This window comes from Elephas maximus, chromosome 15 (genome assembly GCF_024166365.1).
Source record: "Elephas maximus indicus isolate mEleMax1 chromosome 15, mEleMax1 primary haplotype, whole genome shotgun sequence".
NCBI classification, from domain to species: Eukaryota; Metazoa; Chordata; class Mammalia; order Proboscidea; family Elephantidae; genus Elephas; species Elephas maximus.
In genome coordinates this window covers 68,167,745-68,192,439 of record NC_064833.1, presented here as the reverse complement: position 1 = coordinate 68,192,439, position 24,695 = coordinate 68,167,745, and the positions used below count along the sequence as shown (strand labels likewise).

The window sequence follows — 24,695 nt, the reverse complement described above, 5'->3', positions numbered from 1 at the left end:
TTAGTGGCAGTTATATTGATGAGGTCTACAAGATAAGGTAATGTCTTAAGCCAATCTCTTTTGAGATATAAAAGAGAGAAACAAACAGAGACACAGGGGACCTCATACCACCAAAAAAAGCAGTGCTGGGAGCAGAGTACGTCCTTTGAACCTGAGGTTTCTGCACTAAGATGCTCCCAGACCAAGGGAAGACTGATGCATCACATGGACCTTCCTCCAGAGCTGACAGAGACAGAAAGCCTTCCCCTGGAGCCAGCACCCTGAATTTGGACTTCTAGCCTACTGGACTGTGCGAGAATAAACTTCTCTTTGTTAAAGCCAACCACTTTGGTATTTCTGTTACAGCAGCACTAGGTGACTAAGACAGAGGGTGAGAATGGTTGCACAACTTGAAGAATGTAATCAAAGTCACTGAATCTTACATATGCTGCTATGTATGTTCTCAATGATGACAAATTAAAAAATTTAAATTTCCTAACCCTAAAGTGCCATAAATACTTGAAAAATAAAACTTCACTAGTTAAGTATCTTAGTGTATTCATTTATTTAGTTTGAAAATTATTATGTTGTGTGTGTATATGTTTAAGGTGAAAGTTCACAGAGCAAATTAATTTCTCATTAAAGTTAATACACAAATTGTTTGGTGACACTGGTTGCCAACCCACACTGTGTCAACACTCTCCCTTTTCCACCTCAGGTTCCCTGTTTCCATTCGTCCAGCTTTCCTGCCCCTTCCTGCCTTCTTATCTTTGCTTTCGGGCTGGTGTGTCCATTAGTCTCGTATACATGATTGAACTACAAAGCACATTTCTCACATGTGTTATTGTTGGCTCTACAGACCTGTCTAATCTTTGGCTGAAAGGTGAACCTCGGGAGTGACTATAGTACTGAGTTAAAAGGGTGCCTGAGGGCTAAGTATCTTAGTATATTTAACATGTCTAAAATGATTCTTATCTCAGCACACAACCTAAATTGACTCAAGATATAAAAAATTTCAACAGACCTATAAGGCATTGAATCAGTAACCAAAAACCTCCCAAAAAAGAAAATTCAAGGACCAAACCTACCAAATATTTAAAGAATTGACACCAATCCTTCTCAAAGTCTTCCAAAAATCAGAAAAGTAGGGAACACTTTCTGATTCATTTTATGACGCCAGCATTACCCTGACACCAAAGCCAGACAAAGACACCACAAGAAAACTATACTCACTCCTCACTTATCAACATGGCTTGATTCCAAAGATCAGGTCGTTATGTGAAAATCAGGGTTATGAGAGAGTCGGGCCATGCCCTGTCTTTGGTACCTGTGTTCTCCCCTCAGGTTGCTTACCACCCGTCAGGTACCCCTGGCATGTCTTGGGATATGTGTGTGGTGCAGTAGGCTCCCCCTTCCTCACCATGCCTTCCCACGACCGCAGAGCCTGCAGGGGTTGGAGGTGGTGGTAGTGGAGGGTTGCCCGCTGCTTCCTGAGCAGGAGAGGCCCACCATCACCTGGCCATGCTCCAAGCCTCTGCGAAGACCCCCACACCTCACCCTCTCCACATTGCCAGTGGGGGTTCTGGTGGTAGGAGCTCCCAGGCCTGTGGGCAGGTGAAGCCACACCACCTGGGCCCAGCGGACGTGGCAAAAAGGCCCCTTTGAAAGAAGAGACTTCTGAGGCCCGATTCCTGCGGTCCCGAACCCCCGCCCACCTCCTCACAGCTCAGCCGCCTCCGCCTCCTGTGTGCCACCTGCCTGCCCCACACTTGCTGCAGTCATCCCTGCCCAGGTAATCCAAACTGTCACCAGCCCATGCAGTCTTGCTCATTCTCACAAACCTCACCCTCCTTCTCCTCAGCTACTTGTTAATGTGCAAAACAGTCAAATAGATTTTTTTTTTTTTTACTATTGTCGTAATGCAAAATGTCATACAACGAGATGGTCGATAAGTGAGGAGTGGATGTACAAATATCCCTTATGAACATTGAGAGAAATCCTCAACAAAATACTGTTTTTGGGTGCTAATCCCTGAGGTCACTTTGTAGCTGAATAACAGACTGGCTCACAAAATGATTATCTCCTGTAAGTACTGTGCTTCTCTAAAAAATCACCTATATGAGACTTAATGGTCAATGATTACTTTAAAACAAAGATGACTATGTAACGGGGCAGGGAAACTAGATTAATGGAAGCACAACAACCAGAGTGGAAACAACGTGAATGCTCACACATTGTGAAAAATATAACCAATGTCACAGAATAATCTGTGTAGAAATTGTTGAATGGGAACCTAAACCTTCACCAAAAACACAATAAAATACTAAAACAACAACAAAAAGGTATCTGAACTGAAAAGGAAGAAGCAAAACTACCTCCTCAAAAGATGTGATCCTATATATAGAAAATCCCAAGAATCCAAAAGAACTAATAAATGAACTCAGCAAGTAGTACGGTATAAGATCAACACACAAAAACAAGTTTCTATACACCATTAATGGCGCCCTGGTGTCACAGTAATTAAGAGCTCGGCTGCTAATTCCAAGACCTGCAGTTCAAAATCACTAGCCCACTCCTTGGGAACCCTGGGTTACTAAGACAATGGTACATACATCATTAATAAACAAGCTGAAAAGGAAATAAAACAACTTTATTTACAATAGCATCTAAAAGAATACAATATCTAGGTATAAATTTAACCAGGGGGTGAAAGACTTGTATACTGAGAACTATAAAATACTTCTGAAAGAAATTTAAGAAGACCTAAATAAATGGAAAGACATCCTATGCTCATAGATCGGAAGACTTAATATTGGTAAGATGTCCATACTACTCAAAGCGACCTACAGATTCAACATAATCCCTACCAAAATTCCAACAGCCTTTTTTGCAGAAATGGAAACACCAACTCTCAAATCCCTGTGGAATTGCAAGGAGCTCCAAACAGCCACGACAATCTTAAATATGAAGAACAAAGTAAGAGGATGCACACTTCCTGATTTCAAAACATACTACAAAGTTACAGGAATCAAAATAGTGTGGTACTAGTTTAACGACAGAAACATAGACCCATGGAATAGAATTGAGAACCCAGAAATGAACCTAAACATCTATAGCCAAGCGATTTTTGAAAAGGATGCCAAACCCATCCAAGGGGGAAAGAATATCTATTCAACAAATGTACCATTATTCACAATAGGCAAAAGGTGGAAATAACCTAAATGCCCATCAAGAGATGAATGGATAAACAAAATATGGTATATACATGAAGCCCTGGTAACGTAGTGGTTAAGAGCTTGGCTACTAACCAAAACGTTGATGGTTTGAATCCATGAGCCTCTCCTTCAAACCCTATGGGTCAGATGTACTCTGTCCTATAGGGTTCCTATGAGTTGGAATCGACTCCACGGCAATGGATTTGGGTTTTTTTGTTTGTTTATACATACAATGCAATATTATTCAGTCATGAAGAGAAATGAAGTTCTGATACATGGTATGACGTGGATGAACCCTGAAAACATTATGCTTAATTAAACGAGTCAGAGACAAAACAATATATTGTATGATCTCACTTATATGAAATAACTAGAACAGGCAAATCCATAGATGCAAAAGTTTATTATTCGTTACCAGGGTTTAGGGGAAGGGGAAAGGGAGTTATTGCTTAATGGGTACTGAGTTTCCTGTTTTGAATAATGAAAAACTCTTGGCAGTAGATAGCGGTGATGGTTGCAAAACAAGATGCATGTATTTGTCACTGAATTGTACACTTTAAAATGGTTAAAATGGCAAATTTGTTATCCAGATTTTATCACAATAAAAAAAATAAATATATTTTTAAATGATTCTTATCTCATCATTAATGCATGTACCTATTCCAACCTATCTAGGAGCTGCCTGAAGGACTGAAACAAAGTACTCCTCTTAGTTTGGCCTGTCTCAAGTGCACACAGGGCATAGGAGCAGTGGGCAATACCTAAAGCCTACAATCATCTGAGTCTAAGGATTGAGGCATACAATAAAGACTGGAAGAGAAGCAGGGAGAGAGAGTTTCTTTCCAAAATCACTGCTATCAAAAGCAACAGGAATTGAAAGAGCCACAGGGATGCCTAGGGCAAGATGCATGACCAGAAATTACCTGAGAAGACCCTATACTTTCACCTAGGCTGATCCCTAGGCTCAGTGCAAGCCGGCTAAGTGTTGAAGGCAGACGCCCTCACAGAGCCACAGATTGGGAGAGATTTTCTAACCCGCTCTTGGCTTTCAAAGAAATCTAAGTCAAAACACTAGCTAAACACAAAGAGACAGAAAACAGAGATTACAGTGTCCACACATGTCCAGGAATGCAGTCTTCCAATAATTCCACTCCTAGGTATATACCCAAAAGAACCGAAAGCAGGAATGCAAACAGAAACTTATATACCGATATTTGCTGAAGCACTACTCACAACAGCCAAAAGGTGGAAATCTAAATGTTCATCAACAGATGAATGGATAAACAAAATGTGACACATACATACAACAGAATATTACTCAGCCATGAAGAGAAGTCCTGATACATGCTGCAGTATGGATATGTCTTGAACACATTATGCTGAGTGAGGTCAAGAAAGGACAAATAGAGAGCTCCCTGGGAAAGTCCCAAGATGGCTGCCTCCACCCTAGTGCCAGTGTGAAGCCAGTAGTGAAAGTTCTCGAGGTTATCTCCCTGAGGGATACGTCTGGTACTCACGTTTAGAATCGTGCGTGGGTTGCTGCAGAACAGACAAGAGCAGAGGGGCAGGCAGGGGCCCGTGGGGCTGGGTGTCCCTGGCCTGCAGAACCTTTTCTCTGGGCATTCCTGGACTGCCCCATGTAAGGCTTACCCTCCCACCCCCTGAAGTTGTTAAATCATTGGAACAAGAAGAGAGCTGTGTTTGAGCTGTATGGCAACACTGGGATCCTGGATAACTCTGAAAGGCACCCCAAAGAACTGATCAAGGACCCCAAATGGCTTCGGGGTTGGAATGGGAATGAACTACAGCATTGTATCAGAAAAGAAGAAAATAGCTAGGAATCGCATGTTCCTGGATGACCTGCAAAAACTTAACAAACGCATAAACTGTCTTTACAAACACTTTATTCAACATAGACAGTACCGGTAGAGGCGAAGACTGTGAATTGTGGAAGTGGTACATCTATCATCCTGAATAAGGGGAACAGTGTCTTTCCTTATGAGGAAAAAGGGCTTTGTATGTTTTCTGTAATAAAATGGGGTTTCTTTGGAATCTGCTAGCCATACACTTTAGTTTCTTTTAGATGCTGCTTCTACTTATTCACTTAAAATATGAAATCTGATGTATCCCTAAGTCTTATGGTCTTGCGTTTGGACTTCATTACTTGCCCTTTGCAGACTAGCCATGCCTACATATTTAAAAAAGTTTTCACCCCACTAACTCAGAACTGAAGCCACTCCTGAAGTCCACCTTTCAGCCAAAGATTAGACAGGCTTATAAAACAAATAGTAACACACATGAGGAATGTGCTTCTTAGTTCAAGAATACGAGACCAAATGAGCAACACCTGCCCAAAACAAAGACAACAAAGCAGGAAGGGACAGGAAAACTGGACGAATGGACACAAAGAACCCAGGATGGAAAGGGAAAAGGGAGAGAGTGCTGACACACTGCGGGGATTGCAACCAATGTCACACAAACAACTTGTTTATAATCTGATTGCAAACTAATTTGCGCTGTAAACTTTCACCTAAAACACAATTAAAAAAAAAAAAAAGGGACGAGTATTGTATAACCCCGCTTACACAGTTACGTGAGATACCTAGAATAAGGAAGTGTACAGAGACCAAGAAGGAGCCCTGGTGGTGCAAATGGTTAAGCGCTCAGCTGCTAACAGAAAGGTTCAATCCCACCACACTCCCAGCGAAAGAAAGATGTGACAGTCTGCTCCTGTAAAGATTACAGCCTAGAAAACCCTATGGGGCAGTTCTACTCTGTCCTATATGGTCACTAAGAGTCAGAATCAACTTGATGGCAATGAGTTTGGAGTTTTTTGGGGGAGGTTTATAGAGACCAAAGTGATGACCAGGGGTCAACAAAAGGGAGAGGGAACGGAAGACACAATGCTTAGGACACAATGAGTTTCGGTTAAGCGTGAAGGAAATATTTGGAAATGGTTAAGGGTGATAGCTGACCAACATGATGAACATAATTCATGTCAATGAATTTGTACAAGTGAAGACTTGAAATGGCAGATGTTTTGCCACGTTTACCATATTTAGTGGGTTTTTTAACCATAATTAAAAAAAAAAAAGGCAAAACAGCAGACCCTTGGGAATGGGAAAAATTCACTTCCAGAGTTACCACATTATAATTCAAATGTCCTGATGTCAACAAAAAAAAATCACAAGACATAAAAGAAACAGGAACTGTGCTGACGCATTGCAGGGACTGCAACCAATGTCTTGAAACGGTTTGTGTATAAATTTGTGAATGAGAAACTAATTTGCTCTGTAAACTTTCATCTAACGCACACACCCACCCCAAAGAATCTAATAGCCAAAATATCTATAAAACTTCAACAGCTTAACAACAAGAAGACAATCCAATCATAAAATGGGCAAAGGACTTGAATAGACACTTCACCAAAAAGGCATTCAAATGGCCACCAAACACATGAAAAGATGCTCAGTGTCATTAGCCACAACAGATACCATTTCTCTCCCACTAGGATGACTAAAATTAAAAAAAAAACAAACAATAAATAACAACAAATGTTGGCAAGGATGTGGACAAATCGGAACACTTATCCATTGCTGGTGGGAATGCAAAATGGTATAGTTGTGGAAAACAGTGTGGTGGTTCCTCAAAAAAGGAACTACCATATATATGACCCAGCAATTCCACTCCTAGGTATATACCCAAAACACCTGAAAGCAGAGACTCAAAAAGAGACTTGTACACCATTGTTCATTGCAGCACTATTCAGGATAGCCAAAAGGTGGAAACAATCTAAAAGCCCATCAGCAGACAATGGATAAACAAATGTGGTCATATACAATGGAATCTACTCAACCAGTAGGAGAAATGAAATCTTGATACGTGCTACCATATGGATGGAGCTTGAAGACATTGTGCTGAGCAAAAAAAACAATCACAAAAGGTCAAATATTGTATGACCTCACTTATACAAAAAGACAAGAAAGGCAAATGTATAGATATCAAAGTTATTAGTGGTTACAAAGTTTGAAATGATACAAAATATCTTCTCTGACTACAGTGGAATGAAACTAGAAATCCATACCAAGAGAAAAACTAAAAACCACCAATAGGAAATTAAGCAACAAACCATTAAACAACCAACGGGTCAAGAGCAAATCACGAGGGATATTAGAAAATACTTAGAAATGAATGAAAATGAAATCCCAACATACCGAAACATGGGCTACAACAAAGGCAGTGCTCAAAGGGAAATTTATAGTTGTAAATACCAACGTTACAAAAGAAGATCTCAAATTAATAACCTAACTTTACACCTTGAGAAACTAGGGGAAAAAAAAAAAGAACAAACTAAACCCAATGCTACCAGAAAAAAGGAAATAAAGATCAGAATGAAGGTAAACGAAGGTAGAAAATAGGAAAATGGAGAACCAACAAAGCCAAAAGATCAGTAAAATCAATAAGCCTTTAGCCAGACCAGTAAGGCAAAAAAGAGAGAACTCAAATAACTACAACTAGAAATTAAAGTGAGGACATTGCTACCAACTATACAGAAACACAAAGAATTATAAGAAAAACTGTACTCCAACAAATCAGATAACCTAGATGAAGTGAACAAACTCCTAGAAGCACAAAAGTTTCCTAAATTGCCTCAAGAACAGAAAATCTCAACAAAATGATAACAAGTGAGGAGACAATCAGTAGTCAAAAAAATTTCCAGCAAAGAAAAGGTCAAAGAAGAATTAACACCAATCCTGCCCAAACTCTTCCAAAAAAAACAGAAGAGGGGGGAACACTTCCTAACTTATTCGGTGAAGCTAGCATTACCCTAATACTAAAGCAAGATAAAAACACAAGAAAACAAACAAAAATTCTTTATGAATAAAAAAAATGCAAAAATCCTCAACACAATACTAGCCAACGCAATACTAGCCAAGTCAAATCCAAAAGTGTATTAAAAGAATCGTACACCATGACCAAGTGGATGAATCCCAAAAGCAGTAGGAAAAACCAATCAGTGTAATAAATATTAATAAAAGGAACAAAAAGAACCACATATTCATCTCAATTAATGCAGAAAAAGCATATGACAAAACCCACCGCCCTTAGGAATGGAAGGGAAATTCCTCAACATAATAAAAGGCGTTTAGGAAAAACCCACAACTAATATCGCACTCAAAGTGGAAAAATGAAAGCTTTCCCTCTAAGATCAGGAACAAGAAAAGGACTCCCACTTTTATCACTGCTATTCAACACTGTACTGGAAGTTCCAGCCAGAGCAGTTAGGCAAGATGAAGAAATAAAAGACATCCAAATCTGAAAGGAAGAAGGAAAACTATCTATTCATCGATGACAAAATCATATATATAGAAAATCTCAAAGAATGCACAGAAAAGCTACTATAGCTAATAACTGAATTCAGCAAAGTTTCAGGATATAAGAGCAACACACAAAAATTAGCTGTGTTTCTACATACCAGCAATGAACAATCGAAGAAGGAAATTAAGAAAACAATTTCATTTATAGTAGCATCTAAAAGGATCAAATACCTAGGAGTAAATTTAACCAAGGAGATGACTTGTACACTGAAGATAAAACATCACTGAGAAAAAATCAAAGACCTAAATAAATGGAAAGACATCTGCGTTCATGGACTGCAAGACAATAATACTAAGATATCAAATACTACCTACAGTGATCTACAGATTCAATGCAATTCCTATCCAATCCCAAAAGCCTCTTTTTTGCAGAAATGGAAAAGCCAATCCTCAAATTTCTATGGAATTGCAAGGGGCTCTGAACAGCCAAAACAATCTTGAAAAAGAACAAAGTAGGACTCACATGTCCCAGTTTCAAAACCTATAAAGCTTCAGTTATCAAAACTGTGTGGTACTGGTATAAGGACATGTATACAGAACGACGGAACAGAACTGAGAATTCAGATATAAACCCATACATCTATTGCCAATTGATTTTCAACAATGATGCCAAGTTCATTTCATGGGGAAAGAACAGTCTCTTCAACAAATGGTGCTGGGATAACTGGATCTCCATGTGTAAAAGAATGAATTTGGACCCATACCCATACAAAAGTTAACTGGATGGACCCCTGAAACTATTGCCCTGAGATAATCCTTAAACCTTAAACTGAAAATATCCCCTGAGGTCTTCTTAAAACCAAAAAGTAGTTTAGTAAAAAATGTCTGCCTTGAGCACTGTCTTAGTTATCCAGCACTGCTGTAACAGATACACCACAATGGGGAGCTTTAACAAACAAATTTATTTTCTCACAGTTTAGGAGGGTAGAAGTTCAAATCCAGGGTACTGGCTCTAGGAAATGGCTTTCTGTGTTGGCTCTGGGGGAAGGTCCTTGCTTCTTTGAGATTCTACTCCTGGGCCATCTTCATGTGGCTTGGCATCTCTTTTCCCCTATCTCTGCTTGCTAGCTTGCTTTTAATTTCTTTTATATCTCTAAAGAGATTAACTCAAAATACTAATCCTGTCTCATTAACATAATGACGAACCCATTCCCTTATGGGCATAGAGGTTAAGATTTACAACATATTTTTGAGGGACACAATTCAATCTACAATAAGCCTTATGTTCTTTTAAGAACTATCTATACGGGATCAAACTGACAACAGCAACTCAAAAGATTAGGTAAGAGCCTTAGGGGGCAGTGAGTTTATGTTAGTTAACAGGGGAGGAGCAATTCAGAAAAGGAAGGTGAGAATGGCTGCACAACTCAAAGAATGTAATCAATGTCACTGAATTGTACATGTAGAAACTGTTGAACTGGTGTACATTCTGCTGTGTATATTCTCAACAATAACATTTACCAAAAAAACAACAACATAGATAAACTGGACTTTATTAAAATTAACATTTTTTTGTGCATTAACGGGCTTTTTCAAAAAAGTGAAGAGATGAACTAGAGAACAGGAGAAAACATCTGCTAACAATATAGCTGATAAAGGTTTATTATCCAGAATATATATAAAAAACTCCTACAAGTCAACATCAAAAAGACAATTCAACTAAAAAATGGATGAAGGACTTGAATAAGTATTTTTCCAAAGATATACAAATGGCCAATAAGCACATGAAAAGCTGCTCCATCTCATTGGGGAAATGCAAATCAAAGCCAAAATGAGATGCTGCTTCACACCCACTTGCGTGGCTATTAGGAGAAAAACAGAAAATAAGTGTTGGTAAGGATAGGGACAAACTGGAAACGTCACCCGTTGCTGGGTGGATTGTAAAGTGGTACAGTGGCAAGGGAAAACAAAACAGGCAATTCCTGAAAAAGCTCATCACAGAATTACCGTACCACCCAGCAATTCTACTCCTGGTTATACATCTAAAAGACACGAAAACAGGGATTCAAATAGATACTCGGACTCCAGTGCTCACTACAGCATTTCTCACATTAGCCAAAAGGGGGAAAGAACCCAGTGTACCACAACAGATCAACGGATAAACGAAATGTAGTATACACATACAATGGAGCATTACTTAGCCATAAAAAGAAACCAAGTTCTGATACATGCTATGGCACAGATGAATCTTGAAAACCTTACACTAAGTGAAAAACAGACCTACTCCTCACTTATCTACTATCTCATTACCCAACATTTCGCATTTACTCCTAAAATTCCTTAAAAAAAAAAAAAAAAAGCCAGATCTACTGGGCCAATAGAAACTAGAGAAAGCCCCAAGACTACTGCCCCAAGATACCCTTTGACCTTAGAACTGAAACTATTTCTGGAGGTCACCTTTCAGCCAAATAACAGATGGGCTTATAAAATAAACCATATCACCTGTGAGTGATGTGCCCCATTAAAAAATCAACTACACCCACTCTTCACTTATTGACTATCTTGTTATCCAACATTTTATGTTTACAACAGTAAAAAATGTACTATGCAACTGTTTTGCACATTAATGATGTACATCTGATCGTAATAAACGCCAAGGTGCAATGCAACTGTAACACTGGCTGTGATGGTTAAGATTATGTGTGAACTTGGCTGGGCCATGATTCTCAATGGTTTGGCAGTTATGTAATAATATAATTTGGCAGTTATGTAATAATGTAGTCGCCTTCAATTTTGTGATCTGATATGGACGTCTTCCACGTTCACATAACGCCAATTTTCACCTAACGACCTGGTCTTTGGAACCTAACCACGTGGTAAGTTAGGTGCAGACGTAAGTCAGACACAAAAGGATAAACAGTGTATGATCCAGCTTTCATGAAATATCCACAACAGGCATACGCATAGGGACAAAAATTTATTACTTGTTCCCAGGGGCTGGGTGGAGGGTAAAATGGAGTTACTGTTTAAGTAGTATTGAGTTTCTGTTTGGGGTGATGAAAACCTTTGGAAAACAGACAGTGGTGATGGTAGTACAACATGGTAAATGTAATTAATGTCACTGAATTATACACTTTAAAATGGCAAAGCTTTTGTTATACATATATTTTACCACAATAAAACTGAAAAAGAAACTAACAAGTGCCAGCAAGGATGTGGACAAATTGGAAACTTCATATATTAGTGGTGGGAATTTAAAATGATACAGCCACTATAGAAAAGTCTGTCAGTTCCTCAAAAAGTTAAACATAAGAGTTATCATTTGACTCAGCAATTCCACTCCTAGGTACATAATCCAAAAACCAAACCCAATGCCATTGAGTTCTGATTCATAATAACCCTGTAAGGACAGAGTAGGACTGCTCTGTAGCCCCGTAGCATTTCCAAGGCTACACATCTTTACAGAAGCAGACTGCCACATCTTTGTCCTGCAAAGCAGCTGGCAGATTTGAATTGCTGACTTTTCAGTTAGTAGCCAAGCACTTTAACCAATGCGCCACCAAGGCTTCTTCTAGGTATATACCCAAGAGAAATTAAATCACATGTCCACATAAGAACATACAGAATCAACTCAACAACAACAGGTTTGGGTTTTTTAAAGCCATAACAAAGACGGCCCCGGTGGTGCAGTACCACCACTCACTAGCAATAGATTTTTTGGTACGGGAGGTCATAACAGGCTGCCTTGGTTGTAGCCAAGTTAACCACAAGTTTGGCAGTTCACACGCACCCAGCAGCTCTGCAGGACAAAGACCTGGAAATCTGCTCCCATAAAGATTAAAAAAGATTACAGCCTAGAAAAACCCTCTGAGGCAGTTCTACTCTATCTAATGGGGTTGTTATGAGTTGAATTTGACTTGACAGCACCTAACAACAACAACAGGCAATAACGAGAAGTCCCTGGATGGTGCAAAAGTGCCAGACTACTGACAGATATGTTTAATGTTTGAATCCACCCAGAGGCACCTTGGAAGAAAGGCCTGGTGATCTGTCCCCCAAAGGTCACAACCATGAAAATCATATAAAGTGCAGTTCTACTCTGCAACACATGGAGTCAACATCAAGTGGTACTGGTAGGCCATAACAAGAATTTTGGACTGTCTTCTAAGTAGAGAAAAAAGTGACTTTGCTTTGATTTTTGTTTTAAAAGAATCTAGCTAATGGGAAAGACAGTAAGGGGAGAAGGGCAGAAATGGGAAACCAGTTATGAAGCTGTCGATGTAATCCAGGGAGGAATGATAATGACTTGCATTAGAGTATTAATTCAGAAGAGGGAACACACAGTTGGATTCTGGATACATTTTGAAGCTAGACCTAAGAAAATTCACAGATAGTTTGACTGTGGTTTTTGTTCTGAGCAAACAGAAGAATGAAATTACCATGTACTACAAAAAGATTACAGAAGTAACAAGTTTGGGGAAGATGAATCAAAAATCCAGTTTTATATATGTTCACCTCTCTGCTAAACTAAATCTGCCTTTGTCTTAACCACTATAATTCACACTAAATTTCGTGCAGCATAACATTTGTGAAACAAGACCTGAAACTAGGTCTTCTGATTACATATCCTGTCCTTTTTTTTCCCAATGAAGTTTATGAGGGCAAGTGCATGAGATATAGTTTTTCTCAGAACAAAACAACTCAAAGGCATGTACTACTTATGGTGATCCCAAGATTACATCCACAAATAAAGGCTAGCAAATTGGGAAAAATACAATTCAAAACAACTGACAAACATGAACAAGTATTTTGCAGACAATATTTGTAATGAAGCAGACTGTAAAAAGATTATCTTTGAACAGTAAAAATTTGCCACTATAATTTTACTCAGTACACAGGTCTATGCATAAAGAATGTCTTCTTAAAAATTGATCCATAACCAGACAAGGATACCCTTTATCACCACTCTTATTCAACACTGTGCTGGAAGTCCTAGCCAGAGCAATTAGGCTAGATAAAGAAATAAAGGGCATCCACAATGGCAAGGAAGAAGCAAAAGCATCTCTGTTTGCAGATGACATGATCTTATACACAGAAAACCCTAAGGAGTCCTCCAAAAAACTACTGAAACTAATAGAAGAGTTCAGCAGAGTTATCGGGATACAAGATAAACATACAAAAATCAGTTGGATTCCTCTACACCAACAAAAAGAACATCCAAGAGGAAATCACCAAATCAATGCCATTTACAGCAGCCCCCAAGAAGATAAAATACTTAGGAATAAATCTTACCAGAGATGTAAATGACTTATACAAAGAAAACTACAGTACACTTCTGCAAGAAACCAAAAGAGACTTACGTAAGTGGAAAAACATACCTTGCTCATGGATAGGAAGACTTAACATTACAAAAATGTCTATTCTACCAAAAGCGATCTATACATTTAATGCAATTCCGATCCAAATCCCAAGGACATTCTTTAAGGAGATGGAGAAACAAATCACTAACTTCATATGGAAGGGAAAGAGGCCCCGGATAAATAAAGGCATTACTGAAAAAGAAGAACAAAGTGGGAGGCCTTACTTTACCTGCTCTTAGGACCTATTGTACCGCCACAGTAGTCAAAACAGCCTGGTACTGGTACAACAACAGACACAGGGACCAATGGAACAGAATTGAGAATCCAGACATAAATCCATCCACATATGAGCAGCTGATATTTGACAAAGGCCCCAAAACAGTTAAATGGGGAAGACAGTCTTTTTAACAAATGGTGCTGGCATAACTGGATATCCATCTGCCAATAAATGAAACAAGACCCATACCTCACTCCATGCACAAAAACTAACTCAAAATGGATCAAAGACCTAAATATAAAATCTAAAACGATAAAGATCATGGAAGAAAAAATAGGGACAATGTTAGGAGCCCTAATACATGGCATAGACAGTATACAAAACATTATAAAGAATGCAGAAGAAAAACTAGATAACTCCTAAAAATCAAACACCTATGCTCATCCAAAGACTTCACCAAAAGAGTAAAAAGATTACCTACAGACTTGGAAAAAGTTTTTAGCTATGACAGTTCTGATTAGCACCTGATCTCTAAAATCTACATGATACTGCAAAAACTCAACTGCAAAAAGACAAATAACCCAATTAAAAACACAGGCAAAAGATATGAATAGACACTTGACTAAAGAAGACATTCAGGTAGCTAACAGATATATGAGAAAGTGTTCATGATCATTAGCCATTAGAGAAATGCAGATCAAAACTACAATGAGATTTCATCTCACTCCAACAAGGCTGGCATTAATCCAAAAAACACAAAATAATAAATGTTGGGGAGGCTGTGGAGAGACTGGAACACTTCTACACTGCTGGTGGGAATGCCAAATGGTACAACCACTTTGGAAACCCATTTGGCACTTCCTTAAAAAGCTAGAAATAGAACTACCTAGCAATCCCACTCCTTGGAATATATCCTAGAGAAATAAGAGCCTTTACACGAACAGATATATGCACACCCATATTTACTGCAGCACTGTTTACAACAGCAAAAGATGAAAGCAACCAAGGTGCCCATCAGTGGATGAATGGATAAATAAATTATGGTATATTCACACAATGGAATACTACATATCGATATAGAACAGTGAGGAATCTGTGAAACATTTCATAACATGGAGGAATCTGGAAGGCATTATGCTGAGTGAAATTAGTCAGCTGCAAAAGGACAAATATTGTATAAGACCACTATTATAAGAACTTGAGAAATAGTTTAAACTGAGAAGAAAACATTATTTTGTGGTTACAAGAGGGGGAGAGAGGGAGGGTGGGAGACGGACATCCACTAATTAGATGGTAGCTAAGAACTACTTTAGGTGAAGGGAAAGACAGCACGCAATACAGGGGATGTCAGCACAATTGGACTAAACCAAAAGCAGTTTCCTGAATAAACTGAATGCTTCCAAGGCCAGCATAGCAGAGGCAGGGGTCTGGGGACCATGGTTTCAGAGGACATCTAAGTCAATTGGCATAATACAATCTATTAAGAAGACATCTGCATCCCATTTTGAAGAGTGGCGTCTGGGGTCTTAAATGCTAGCAAGCAGCCATCTAAGATGCATCAATTGGTCTCAACCTACCTGGATTAAAGGAGAATGAAGAATACCAAGGACACAAGGCGATTACGAGCCCAAGAGACAGAAAGGGCCACATGAACCAGGGACTACATCATCCTGAGACCAGAAGAACTAGATGGTGCCTGGCTACAACTGATGACTGCCCTGACAGGGAACACAATAGAGAACCCCTGAGGGAGCAGGAGAGCAGTGGGATGCAGACCCCAAATTCTCATAAGACCAGAATTAATGGTCAGACTGAGACTAGAAGGACCCCAGTGGTCATGGCCCCCAGACCTTCTGTTGGCCCAGGACAGGAACCAATCCTGAAGCCAGTGGTCATGGCCCCCAGACCTTCTGTTGGCCCAGGACAGGAACCAATCCTGAAGCCAGCTCTTCAGACATGGATTGGACTGGACAATGGGTTGGAGAAGGATGTTGGTGAGGAGTGAGCTTCTTGGATCAGGTGGACACTTGAGACTATGTTGGCATTTCCTGCCTTGAGGGGAGATGAGAGGGTGGAGGGGGTTAGAAGCTGGCAAAATAGACACGAAAAGAGAGTGGAGGGAGAGAGCGGGCTGTCTCATTAGGGGGAGAGTAATTGGGAGTGTGTAGCAAGGTGTATATGGGTTTTTGTGTGAGAGACTGACTTGATTTGTAAACTTTCGCTTAAAGCACAATAAAAATTATTTTTAAAAAAATGATCCAAAGTAACTTTCTATTATAAACCGTAAGAAATATTTTTCTGATTTTCTTAGCTACAGAATACTTCAGTAAATGCTCAATTCTTGACTGAAAAGTTAAATAACTATCCCAGTGATTTGTTCACAATGTCAAAATTGTTAATGTGTTCATTACCTATAACCCCACAGCATCCGTAGTTTTCAGAGCCTAGTTTCTAATCTTAGCTTCACTACTCAGTCACTATATAATTTTAGGTAAGTCACTCTGTGTCTTTTTCCATTAGAATGATATGTCATTTGACTTTCCATTTACAAGTCCGGAATAAGAATCCAGAAAGAAAGAATATAAAAATACTTTGGAAAACATTAGTTACAGCAAACACATAAATCGAGAAAATAAGTCAACTTTTGGGGGACATACATGTAATAGAAATGTTAATTTTAAATTGTTCCATTATAGGTAATCATTTGCTTGCTGTTGTTGTTAGGTGCTGTCGAGTCGGTTCTGACTCATAGCGACCCTATGCACAACAGAACGAAACACTGCCCAGTCCTGAGGCATCTTTACAGTCGTTGTTATGCTTGAGCTCATTGTTGCAGCCACTGTGTCAATCCACCTCGTTAAGGGTCTTCCTCTTTTCCACTGACCCTGTACTCTGCCAAGCATGATGTCCTTCTCCAGGGACTGATCCCTCCTGAGAACATGTCCAAAGTATGTAAGACGTAGCCTTGCCGTCCTTGCTTCTAAGGAGCATTCTGGTTGTACTTCTTCCAAAACAGATTTGTTCATTCTTTTGGAGTCCACAGTATACTCAATATTCTTCACCAACACCACAATTCAAAGCTGTCAATTCTTCTTCGGTCTTCCTTATTCATTGTTCAGCTTTCACATGCATATGATGCAATTGAAAATACCACGGCTTGGGTCAGGCACACCTTAGTCTTCAAGGTGATATCTTCGCTCTTCAACACTTTAAAGAGGTCCTTTGCAGCAGATTTACCCAATGCAATGCGTCTTTTGATTTCCTGACTGCTGCTTCCATGGCTGTTGATTGTAGATCCAAGTAAAATGAAATCCTTGGCAACTTCAGTCTTTTCTCTGTTTATCATGATGTTGCTCGTTGGTCCAGTTGTGAGGTCTTTTGTTTTCTTTACGCTGAGGTGCAATCCATACTGAAGGTTGTGGTCTTTGATCTTCATTCGTAAATGCTTCAAGTCCTCTTCACTTTCAGCAATCAACGTTGTGTCACCTGCATAACGCAGGTTGTTAATGAGTCTTCCTCCAATCCTGACGCCCTGTTCTTCTTCATATAGTCCAGCTTCTCGTATTATTTGCTCAGCATACAGACTGAATAGGTATGGTGAAAGAACAAAACCCTGATGCGCAACTTTCCTGTTTTTAAACCAATCACTATCCCCTTGTTCTGTCCGAACAACCGCCTCTTGATCTATGTAAAGGTTCCTCATGAGCACAACTAAAAAAAAAAACAAACCCAACCCGGTGCCGTCGAGTCGATTCCAACTCATAGTGACCCTATAGGACAGAGTAGAACTGCCCCACAGAGCTTCCAAGGAGCGCCTCGCGGATTCAAACAGCCCTTTGGTTAGCAGCCGTAGCACTTAACCACTATGCCACCATGGTTTCGGAGCACAATTAAGTGTTCTGGAATTCCCATTCTTCGCAATGTTACCCATAATTTGTTATGATCCAGACAGTTGAATGCCTCTGCATAGTCAATAAAACACAGGTAAACACCCTTCTGGTATTCTCTGTTTTCAGCCAGGATCCATCTGACATCAGCAATGTCTGACAGAAACGTGGGGGGATCATTTGCTTAGTACTATAAAATTACTTAATAGATTTCTCTAAAATAAAATAATGCATAATTTGCTATTTATGAATGTTTTCTCAAGTGTCAAGTGATGGACAAGTGTTTTCTGTAGTCACTATGTACACATTTAAGTAACACAAGGAAAGGATTTTTCCTACTTTCATGGAGTCTATGGTCCAGGGGAGAGAAAGAGACCTGAAAACTTAAATAAAATCCTAAGCAATCACCTTAAGACAAAAATGGAAGGGATCTCATAGAGCAGTATTTGATTAACAGCAAAAAGTATGGACAATGATTGTTTTGAAAGTTAAGAGGACTACCAAAGATTTATGCTTTTATTCACATGTGGTCTACCATCTACTTATGTTTATCACTTACACAGAATATCCTGAATTCTATTCTATGCTATTATCCTTATCCTTGATCCCTGCTCCAAAAGTTCCCAGATAGCCCTATTCCTAGCCACAGTATCAAAACAACCTTCTCAAATATTTTAATTCTGGCCATACTGTGCAAGTCCCCATTGTCAGTAAGCCTTGAGATCCAAGATGGCGTCAATTTTCTAACTTTTCATTATGCTGTAATCCTTCACAATGATATCAACAAATAGGCATATGGTATCTAATCGTCAAGGCAACATGACTACCATAACAGTAGAATTAGTAAGAGCACATATTCTACCTGTTAATCACTACAGCCAATTACTTGAGTAAAGAGCAATGCAAATTGCAAATAATTCAAAATAACTATTTTCAAGTCGTTTGAAAATAAGAAATGAGCCAACACTGATATTCCCTCTCTGGTTCCTAATCTCCTTCCATCTAGCCAGATTAGCAGTCAATAGCCTAAGATCCAGCTAGGTTAAAAGAAAGAAAATGTAGAAAATTCATAAAAAAGTGACTCAATTGGCTATTTCTAGCTATTATGTACTTTCTAAAATTTTAAGACATTATGTAAGGGATCAACTCAATCACAACTAAGCAACAATGGAAGAGGAGTCTAAAGACAACAGTCCATATTTAAAATTAATCTAGATGGTTAAATTAGAAAAGTATACTGGGTATACCTAAAAACTTGTAATATAAGTCTGAATGAAACAACTAAATTCTAGAAACAGAAAATACATCCAGGAGGCCAAATTAAGTATTCCACAATATGAAACGAGTCACAGGAAAAAGAAAAAATTAAATATTATCTATGCAAACGTATGGTGGCATAGTACTTAAGTGCTACGGCTGCGAACCAAATGGTTGGCAGTTTGAATCCACCAGGCGCTCCTTGGAAACTCTATGGGGCAGTTCTACTCTGTCCTATACGGTCGCTATGAGTCAAAATCGACTTGATGGCTACGGGTTTGGTTTTTTATATAAACATAACAAAAAAATACAATTTTATAGTTTAGCTGAAAATACATACTCCAAACGCTACAATTTTGAGAACTGTTTAGAATCATATAAAAATTTACTTTAATGTTTTTACAGTTTGAGGATAGGAAAGCTGTACCATATAATCAGAGTACCTGAAATGCTAATACTAAAAATATGCTACAATTTTCCATTTAACATTTTAAGATTTCTAGAATTACTAAAATTAAATATAGAGCTATTTCTTTAGTGTAAATCCTGCCAACTTTAAGTATCACCATGAGTGTTTAAGAATAATTTCTTAAAACATAATCTAACCATAATCTTACTTGGTGATTTGTGACTTTGTTCACAGGAATAAAGGAGTGGGGAGAGAAAAGAAAAAAATAGTGGAAAGTCTCAAAAGGCTCACATACGTTTGAAAACCACAACCTTGAACTGTACTTACAACCCTAACAATATAATATAGAGCAGAACTTCCCAACATAACAGGTTGTGCCAGAATATTGATTTCCCTGGATCCTAGAAGCACTGGTGGCACAGTGATTAAAGCGTTCTGCCATTACCCAAAACGGTCAGCGGTTCAAAGCTACCAATCTTTCCATGAGAGAAAGATGTGGCGGTCTGCTCCCGTAAATATTTAAAACTTTGGATACAGTATGGGGCAATTCTACTCTGTCCAATACAGTCTCTACGAACTGCAATCGACTCGACAGCATAGAGCCTGGCCGGGGGATTCCAGGCTCCAATCTCATTCATCAAAACTTATTTTCTATGTGTGCCATGACCTGAAGAAAAGTTGGAAGGCACTGGTAGAATACATTAAAGCAGTCACAACCTCTCCTTTAAAACTGTCTCCAATGCGAAATGCGAAGTCTATCCCTAATTTTTAGTGCATTGCTCCTGAAGACTCATTTTTTCGTCTTTATCAATTCAAGTAATCAAATCACACGTTACATTCATATAATATACTTGTTTTTAAAATACAGTTCCCCTTACAGCTTGAATAACTTCTTAAGCAGCAGTAACATCCTAGTGTGGGTTAAATAACCTACTTAAAGCTTTTTTAGATGAGGACATGGTCAGAGCAGCATACTTTTTCCTCATTACCCTATCTAAAATATCTACTTCCAAACCTCCATCCACTCTATATTTTTCTCCACAGCACTTTTTACCTTCTAATTTAATACACGATTAACTTAAATATTTTCTTAATGTCTGTCTCCCCCAACTAGACTTATATCTACAAGGGCAGAGACCTTGTCTGCTTTTGTTCACTGCTGGATCCTCAGCATCTAGATGACTGCTGGTGATACATACTGGGTCCTCAAAAAACAATTGTTCCATGAATGAACAAATTTAATAATTTGGTTATTGCTTTATGTATAGTTCAGTTGTTTTAGAAAGAGTTAAACTTTGCTATTAAGACTATCAGGGAAAAAAAACTTTGTTCACCCCACACGCAGACAGTATTGTCTCAAAAAGTGTGACCTATCCACATTAAAGTATTTTTTAAGATTCTACCAGAAAATCCGTATATTTTAAAAATACAAACAAAAGGGAAAGATTTAGTTGTATTTTACTTAAAAAAGGATGTATGAATTTTCCATTCCTCTAATCACCAAGACACAAAGGAAAAGAAAAGTGGTAAGACAGACTGAGGTAGTACTTGTGACATAGAAAAATGCAATATTGCACTGGCAAGTATTTTTGTCCATTGTTAAAGTACAAAAAAAACAAAAACAAAACAAAAAACCCCAAATCAAACCCATTGCTCTGAGTCAATTCTGACTCATAGTGACCCTATAGGATAGGGTAGAACTGTCCCATAGGGTTTCCAAGGCTGTAATCTTTCTGGAAGCAGACAGCCACATCTTTCTCCTGTGGAGAGGCTGGTAGATTTGAACCACTGACCTTTCAGTTAGTAGCCAAATGCTTAACCACTGCACCAACAGGGCTTCTTACTGCTTAAGAAGCCATGTAAAATTCAAGATTATTAAGTTCTTTACCAGCTTGGGTTTTTTCTCTTAACAACTGAAACATCCCTTTTCCAGATAACTGAAAAGCTAACTGTCAGTTACCATCCCTGTAACGCTATGCTCACTTGTCAAATACAATCATGCAAGTGTTGTGGATTTTAATTTTTAGTTTTAAAACAAATGTTTTAATCTTAATACACTAATAACCTTAAATTGGTCACGTAGCCCATCTACTGTTAAATTTAACAGTTCCTTTTTTGGCCTCAAATGAGGAAACTTCTCTAACGTCTCTCAGGGAGACTGGTGTAAAGTACAATGTTTCCTGAAATTGTTCTTGTTTTCTCCCTCCACTGTTTCGTCACATCTTTTCAACCAGAAATGTTATATACAATTTTTTTCTGTTCTGCAAGAGTCCATAGGGAAAAGCAAAGGTAACAAGACTATCATATGAAAAACAGATTGAAAGGGGTAAGACAAAAGCACAAAAGTGTGGAACAAAGAACTGATGTGCACAAGAGAGAGAAGATGCAGAAGAGATGTAAGAAAAACACTGCACTCGCACAGAAGAGGGGGGAAAAATGAGGGGGTACTTGCTTTTTCTTCTAGATACAAAAACAAAAAATCCTTCTAAGAAAAAATGCGGTCTCTTTCTTCACTTAAGGGGATGCTTTTTTAAAACTCTAAAAAGCGTTCAGTTGACATTCCTAATAAGTTCTACCTTCTCTTGCTACGTTTTGATACGCTAGTCTTCATCTGTGAATTAAACGCAAGCTACAGATTAGATAATGCAGAGTCAATCTCTACAAACCACAACTGTGGTTGCCATCTTTGCCTGAAAAACCAAACTCCTCTCTAAACTGCGTTGGAAAGCCAGAAAACCACGCACTGACAAGTCAGGTAGCTAGGACACAGGTTACGCACTCCTCCTAATAAACTAAGGTTCTACTAATGGTCTGGAGAATAAGGGTAAAGGGCGACAGCCTTACCGAGACCGCAAGGGTGGGGCACCAGAGGAAAAATTTTCTTAGAGGGTGAACTATCCCGGGAGGCATAAGGGGCTAGTGGTTCCCGCAGATTGCAAATTAGGCGGCAAATGCTGTTAATAGACTAAGGGCAGCTTCGAGCTGGGGTGAGAAAGTGGGCGGCTCGGGTAATGTCTGTGAGAGTGCCGTGACTCCTAGGAGAAGGTACCCAAGGGGCATTAGGAGTCAAAGGGAGGACAGCGGAGGTGCCGAGCAGTCAAGAGAAGCCAGGCGTGGGAGGCCTGAGCAGAGGCTGCGAAGCGCCTTCTGCAGCCAGCCGCCTTCTCAGGGAATGTCTTTCCAGTTTCTCCACACCCAGCCCCTTCAGCGCCGCTGCTGCCCCGGCGACAACGGCGAGAGCAGCTGTTTCCGCCGGCCGGGGACCGCGGAGAGAAAGGCATCCCTGGGGCTGGCCGGCGACCGACTCTGGCCGTTTGTGTGTGCGGGAAGGCGATTCCGAAAGCACTGTGGCGGAGCCAAGGCCAAACTTCGACCTTTCCTCCTCTAACCCCTCTTTATCCCCCAACTTCCCGGCCGGCTGGTGTCCGCTTCGACCGACCGAGACCCCCCCACCCGTCCTTGCCCTGGCCGCCTCTCACCCCTCCCCAACGCCCTGAAACTAGCCAAAGACCGACCGCTAGGACTGCTCCCGACGCCGCCCGAATACCTCCGAGCCCCGGGCGGCGCTCCCGCCCGAATGATCGCACCCTCGCGGCGGTTCCCTCGCCCTCCCAGCTGCAGCAAACTCCTCTCACCTGCATTGACGCCATGATGGAACCATCCCCCCTAGGCCGGCGAGGCCAGAGACGCAGGGGGCGGAGCTGCCGTGCTCGCGTCACGCCGCGGGGGCTCAGCATCCAGGGCGCGGGGGAGGGGCCTCCGATGGGAAGGAGAGAGCGCAAGGGGATTGGCTGGCGCGCTGGGGGAGGGGCGGGGTGCGGTGAATAGCGCTGTAGGTACCGGTGATTACAACTCGTTTTAGTGCGTCCGCGGCGAGCCCACGCCTTGCCTTGAGTGCTTGAGAAGCTCCGGAAGCGTGGTTCCGGTACCGACCGTGCCAACGTAGTCGGTTTATATTACGAAATCCTGGTGATGTGCTTATCTTTGGGTTACTTTTTGTTTGGTTTATTTTTCCAGCCGCAGGTGTACGGTTTCGAGGTTTTCCTTTCGAATACCCTTGGGCCAGATAGAATTTACCACGGGGCTGCTTTCTGGTCTTCGCCGACCAGAAAGACTTCTTGTATTCCTAATTTGAGAGACACAGGTTTCTTTCTACAATGGGATGAGAACTGAGAGCAGACAACGTTTTGGTGTTTTACAGTTAAGAGTTTTTTGGATTTGCAAAACTGAAACTTGTCTAAAAAAAGAGAGACTTTTTTGAAGTTTTTCTAGTGTGTGTGATATCCACTTCCTTACCCCATAACCTCAGTTCATGTGTATAATAAATAGTTAAGGTTGTTACGGAAATCTAAGTTTGCTCAGAGATTTAGCCCTAGGCATGATTTTTTTTTTTTAATGTGCCGGTATCTCGTTATAATAAGTACTTAATACATTCTATAAAGTCCAGCCTTCTCTCCAGTCTATTTTGTGGGTAGGCAGCTTTATGGTCATCCAACCTAGAGATACTGGGTAAGGAAGGTTGAGCATACAGAATTAACTTAAGCAATGCACCAATTCTGCCAACATTTACCAGAAGCAGCGTTTTGGAGAGCTGTTCCAGAACTGAAAATATCACGGTTTTTTAAAGAGGAAAATGGAAGCCCTTGCACCTCGTGTTCTTGCTCTAAAAAACTGAGCTGGCTGATATATTGAGTAGAAGACTTTGACTTTACCAGAATGAAAGCTTAAAACCTGTCATTTAATTGACTTGGCTTTCTTTTTAGAAATTTCAGTAAGTTAAGATTTAAATATAAAAGCAGTGTAGAATGTCATCCTTCCCACTCTTAAGATGGATCATTATGTTTCCTGGGAACTTCCCTAATGTGAAATGTGTTCATAAAGGAAAAAGATCTTTAAAATACACCAATTATTAACTAGATGGTGCCCACCTACCACCGATGACTGCCCTGACAGGGAACACAACAGAGAACCCCTGAGGGAGCAGGAGAGCAGTAGGATGCAGACATCAAATTCTTGTCAAAAGACCAGACTTAATGGTCTGACTGAGACTAGA

The 24,695-nt window shown here is 39.9% G+C and overlaps 1 protein-coding gene and 1 pseudogene across 3 annotated transcripts in view; one reads left to right on the top strand and one right to left on the bottom strand.

The window, feature by feature from the left end:
• Nucleotides 1–23,400, bottom strand: part of UBE2W (ubiquitin conjugating enzyme E2 W) — a 100,875-nt gene extending 77,475 nt beyond the window's left edge. For all 3 annotated transcript variants that reach the window (XM_049853692.1, XM_049853691.1, XM_049853694.1), the window contains exon 1: nucleotides 23,278–23,400. In XM_049853692.1, coding sequence (XP_049709649.1) covers nucleotides 23,278–23,379 — 102 coding nt within the window. In that variant the 5' untranslated portion in view covers nucleotides 23,380–23,400. The remainder of the gene's footprint in view (nucleotides 1–23,277) is intronic.
• LOC126059059 (39S ribosomal protein L51, mitochondrial-like) lies at nucleotides 1,289–5,123 on the top strand (annotated as a pseudogene).
• Nucleotides 23,401–24,695: the final 1,295 nt, after the last annotated feature.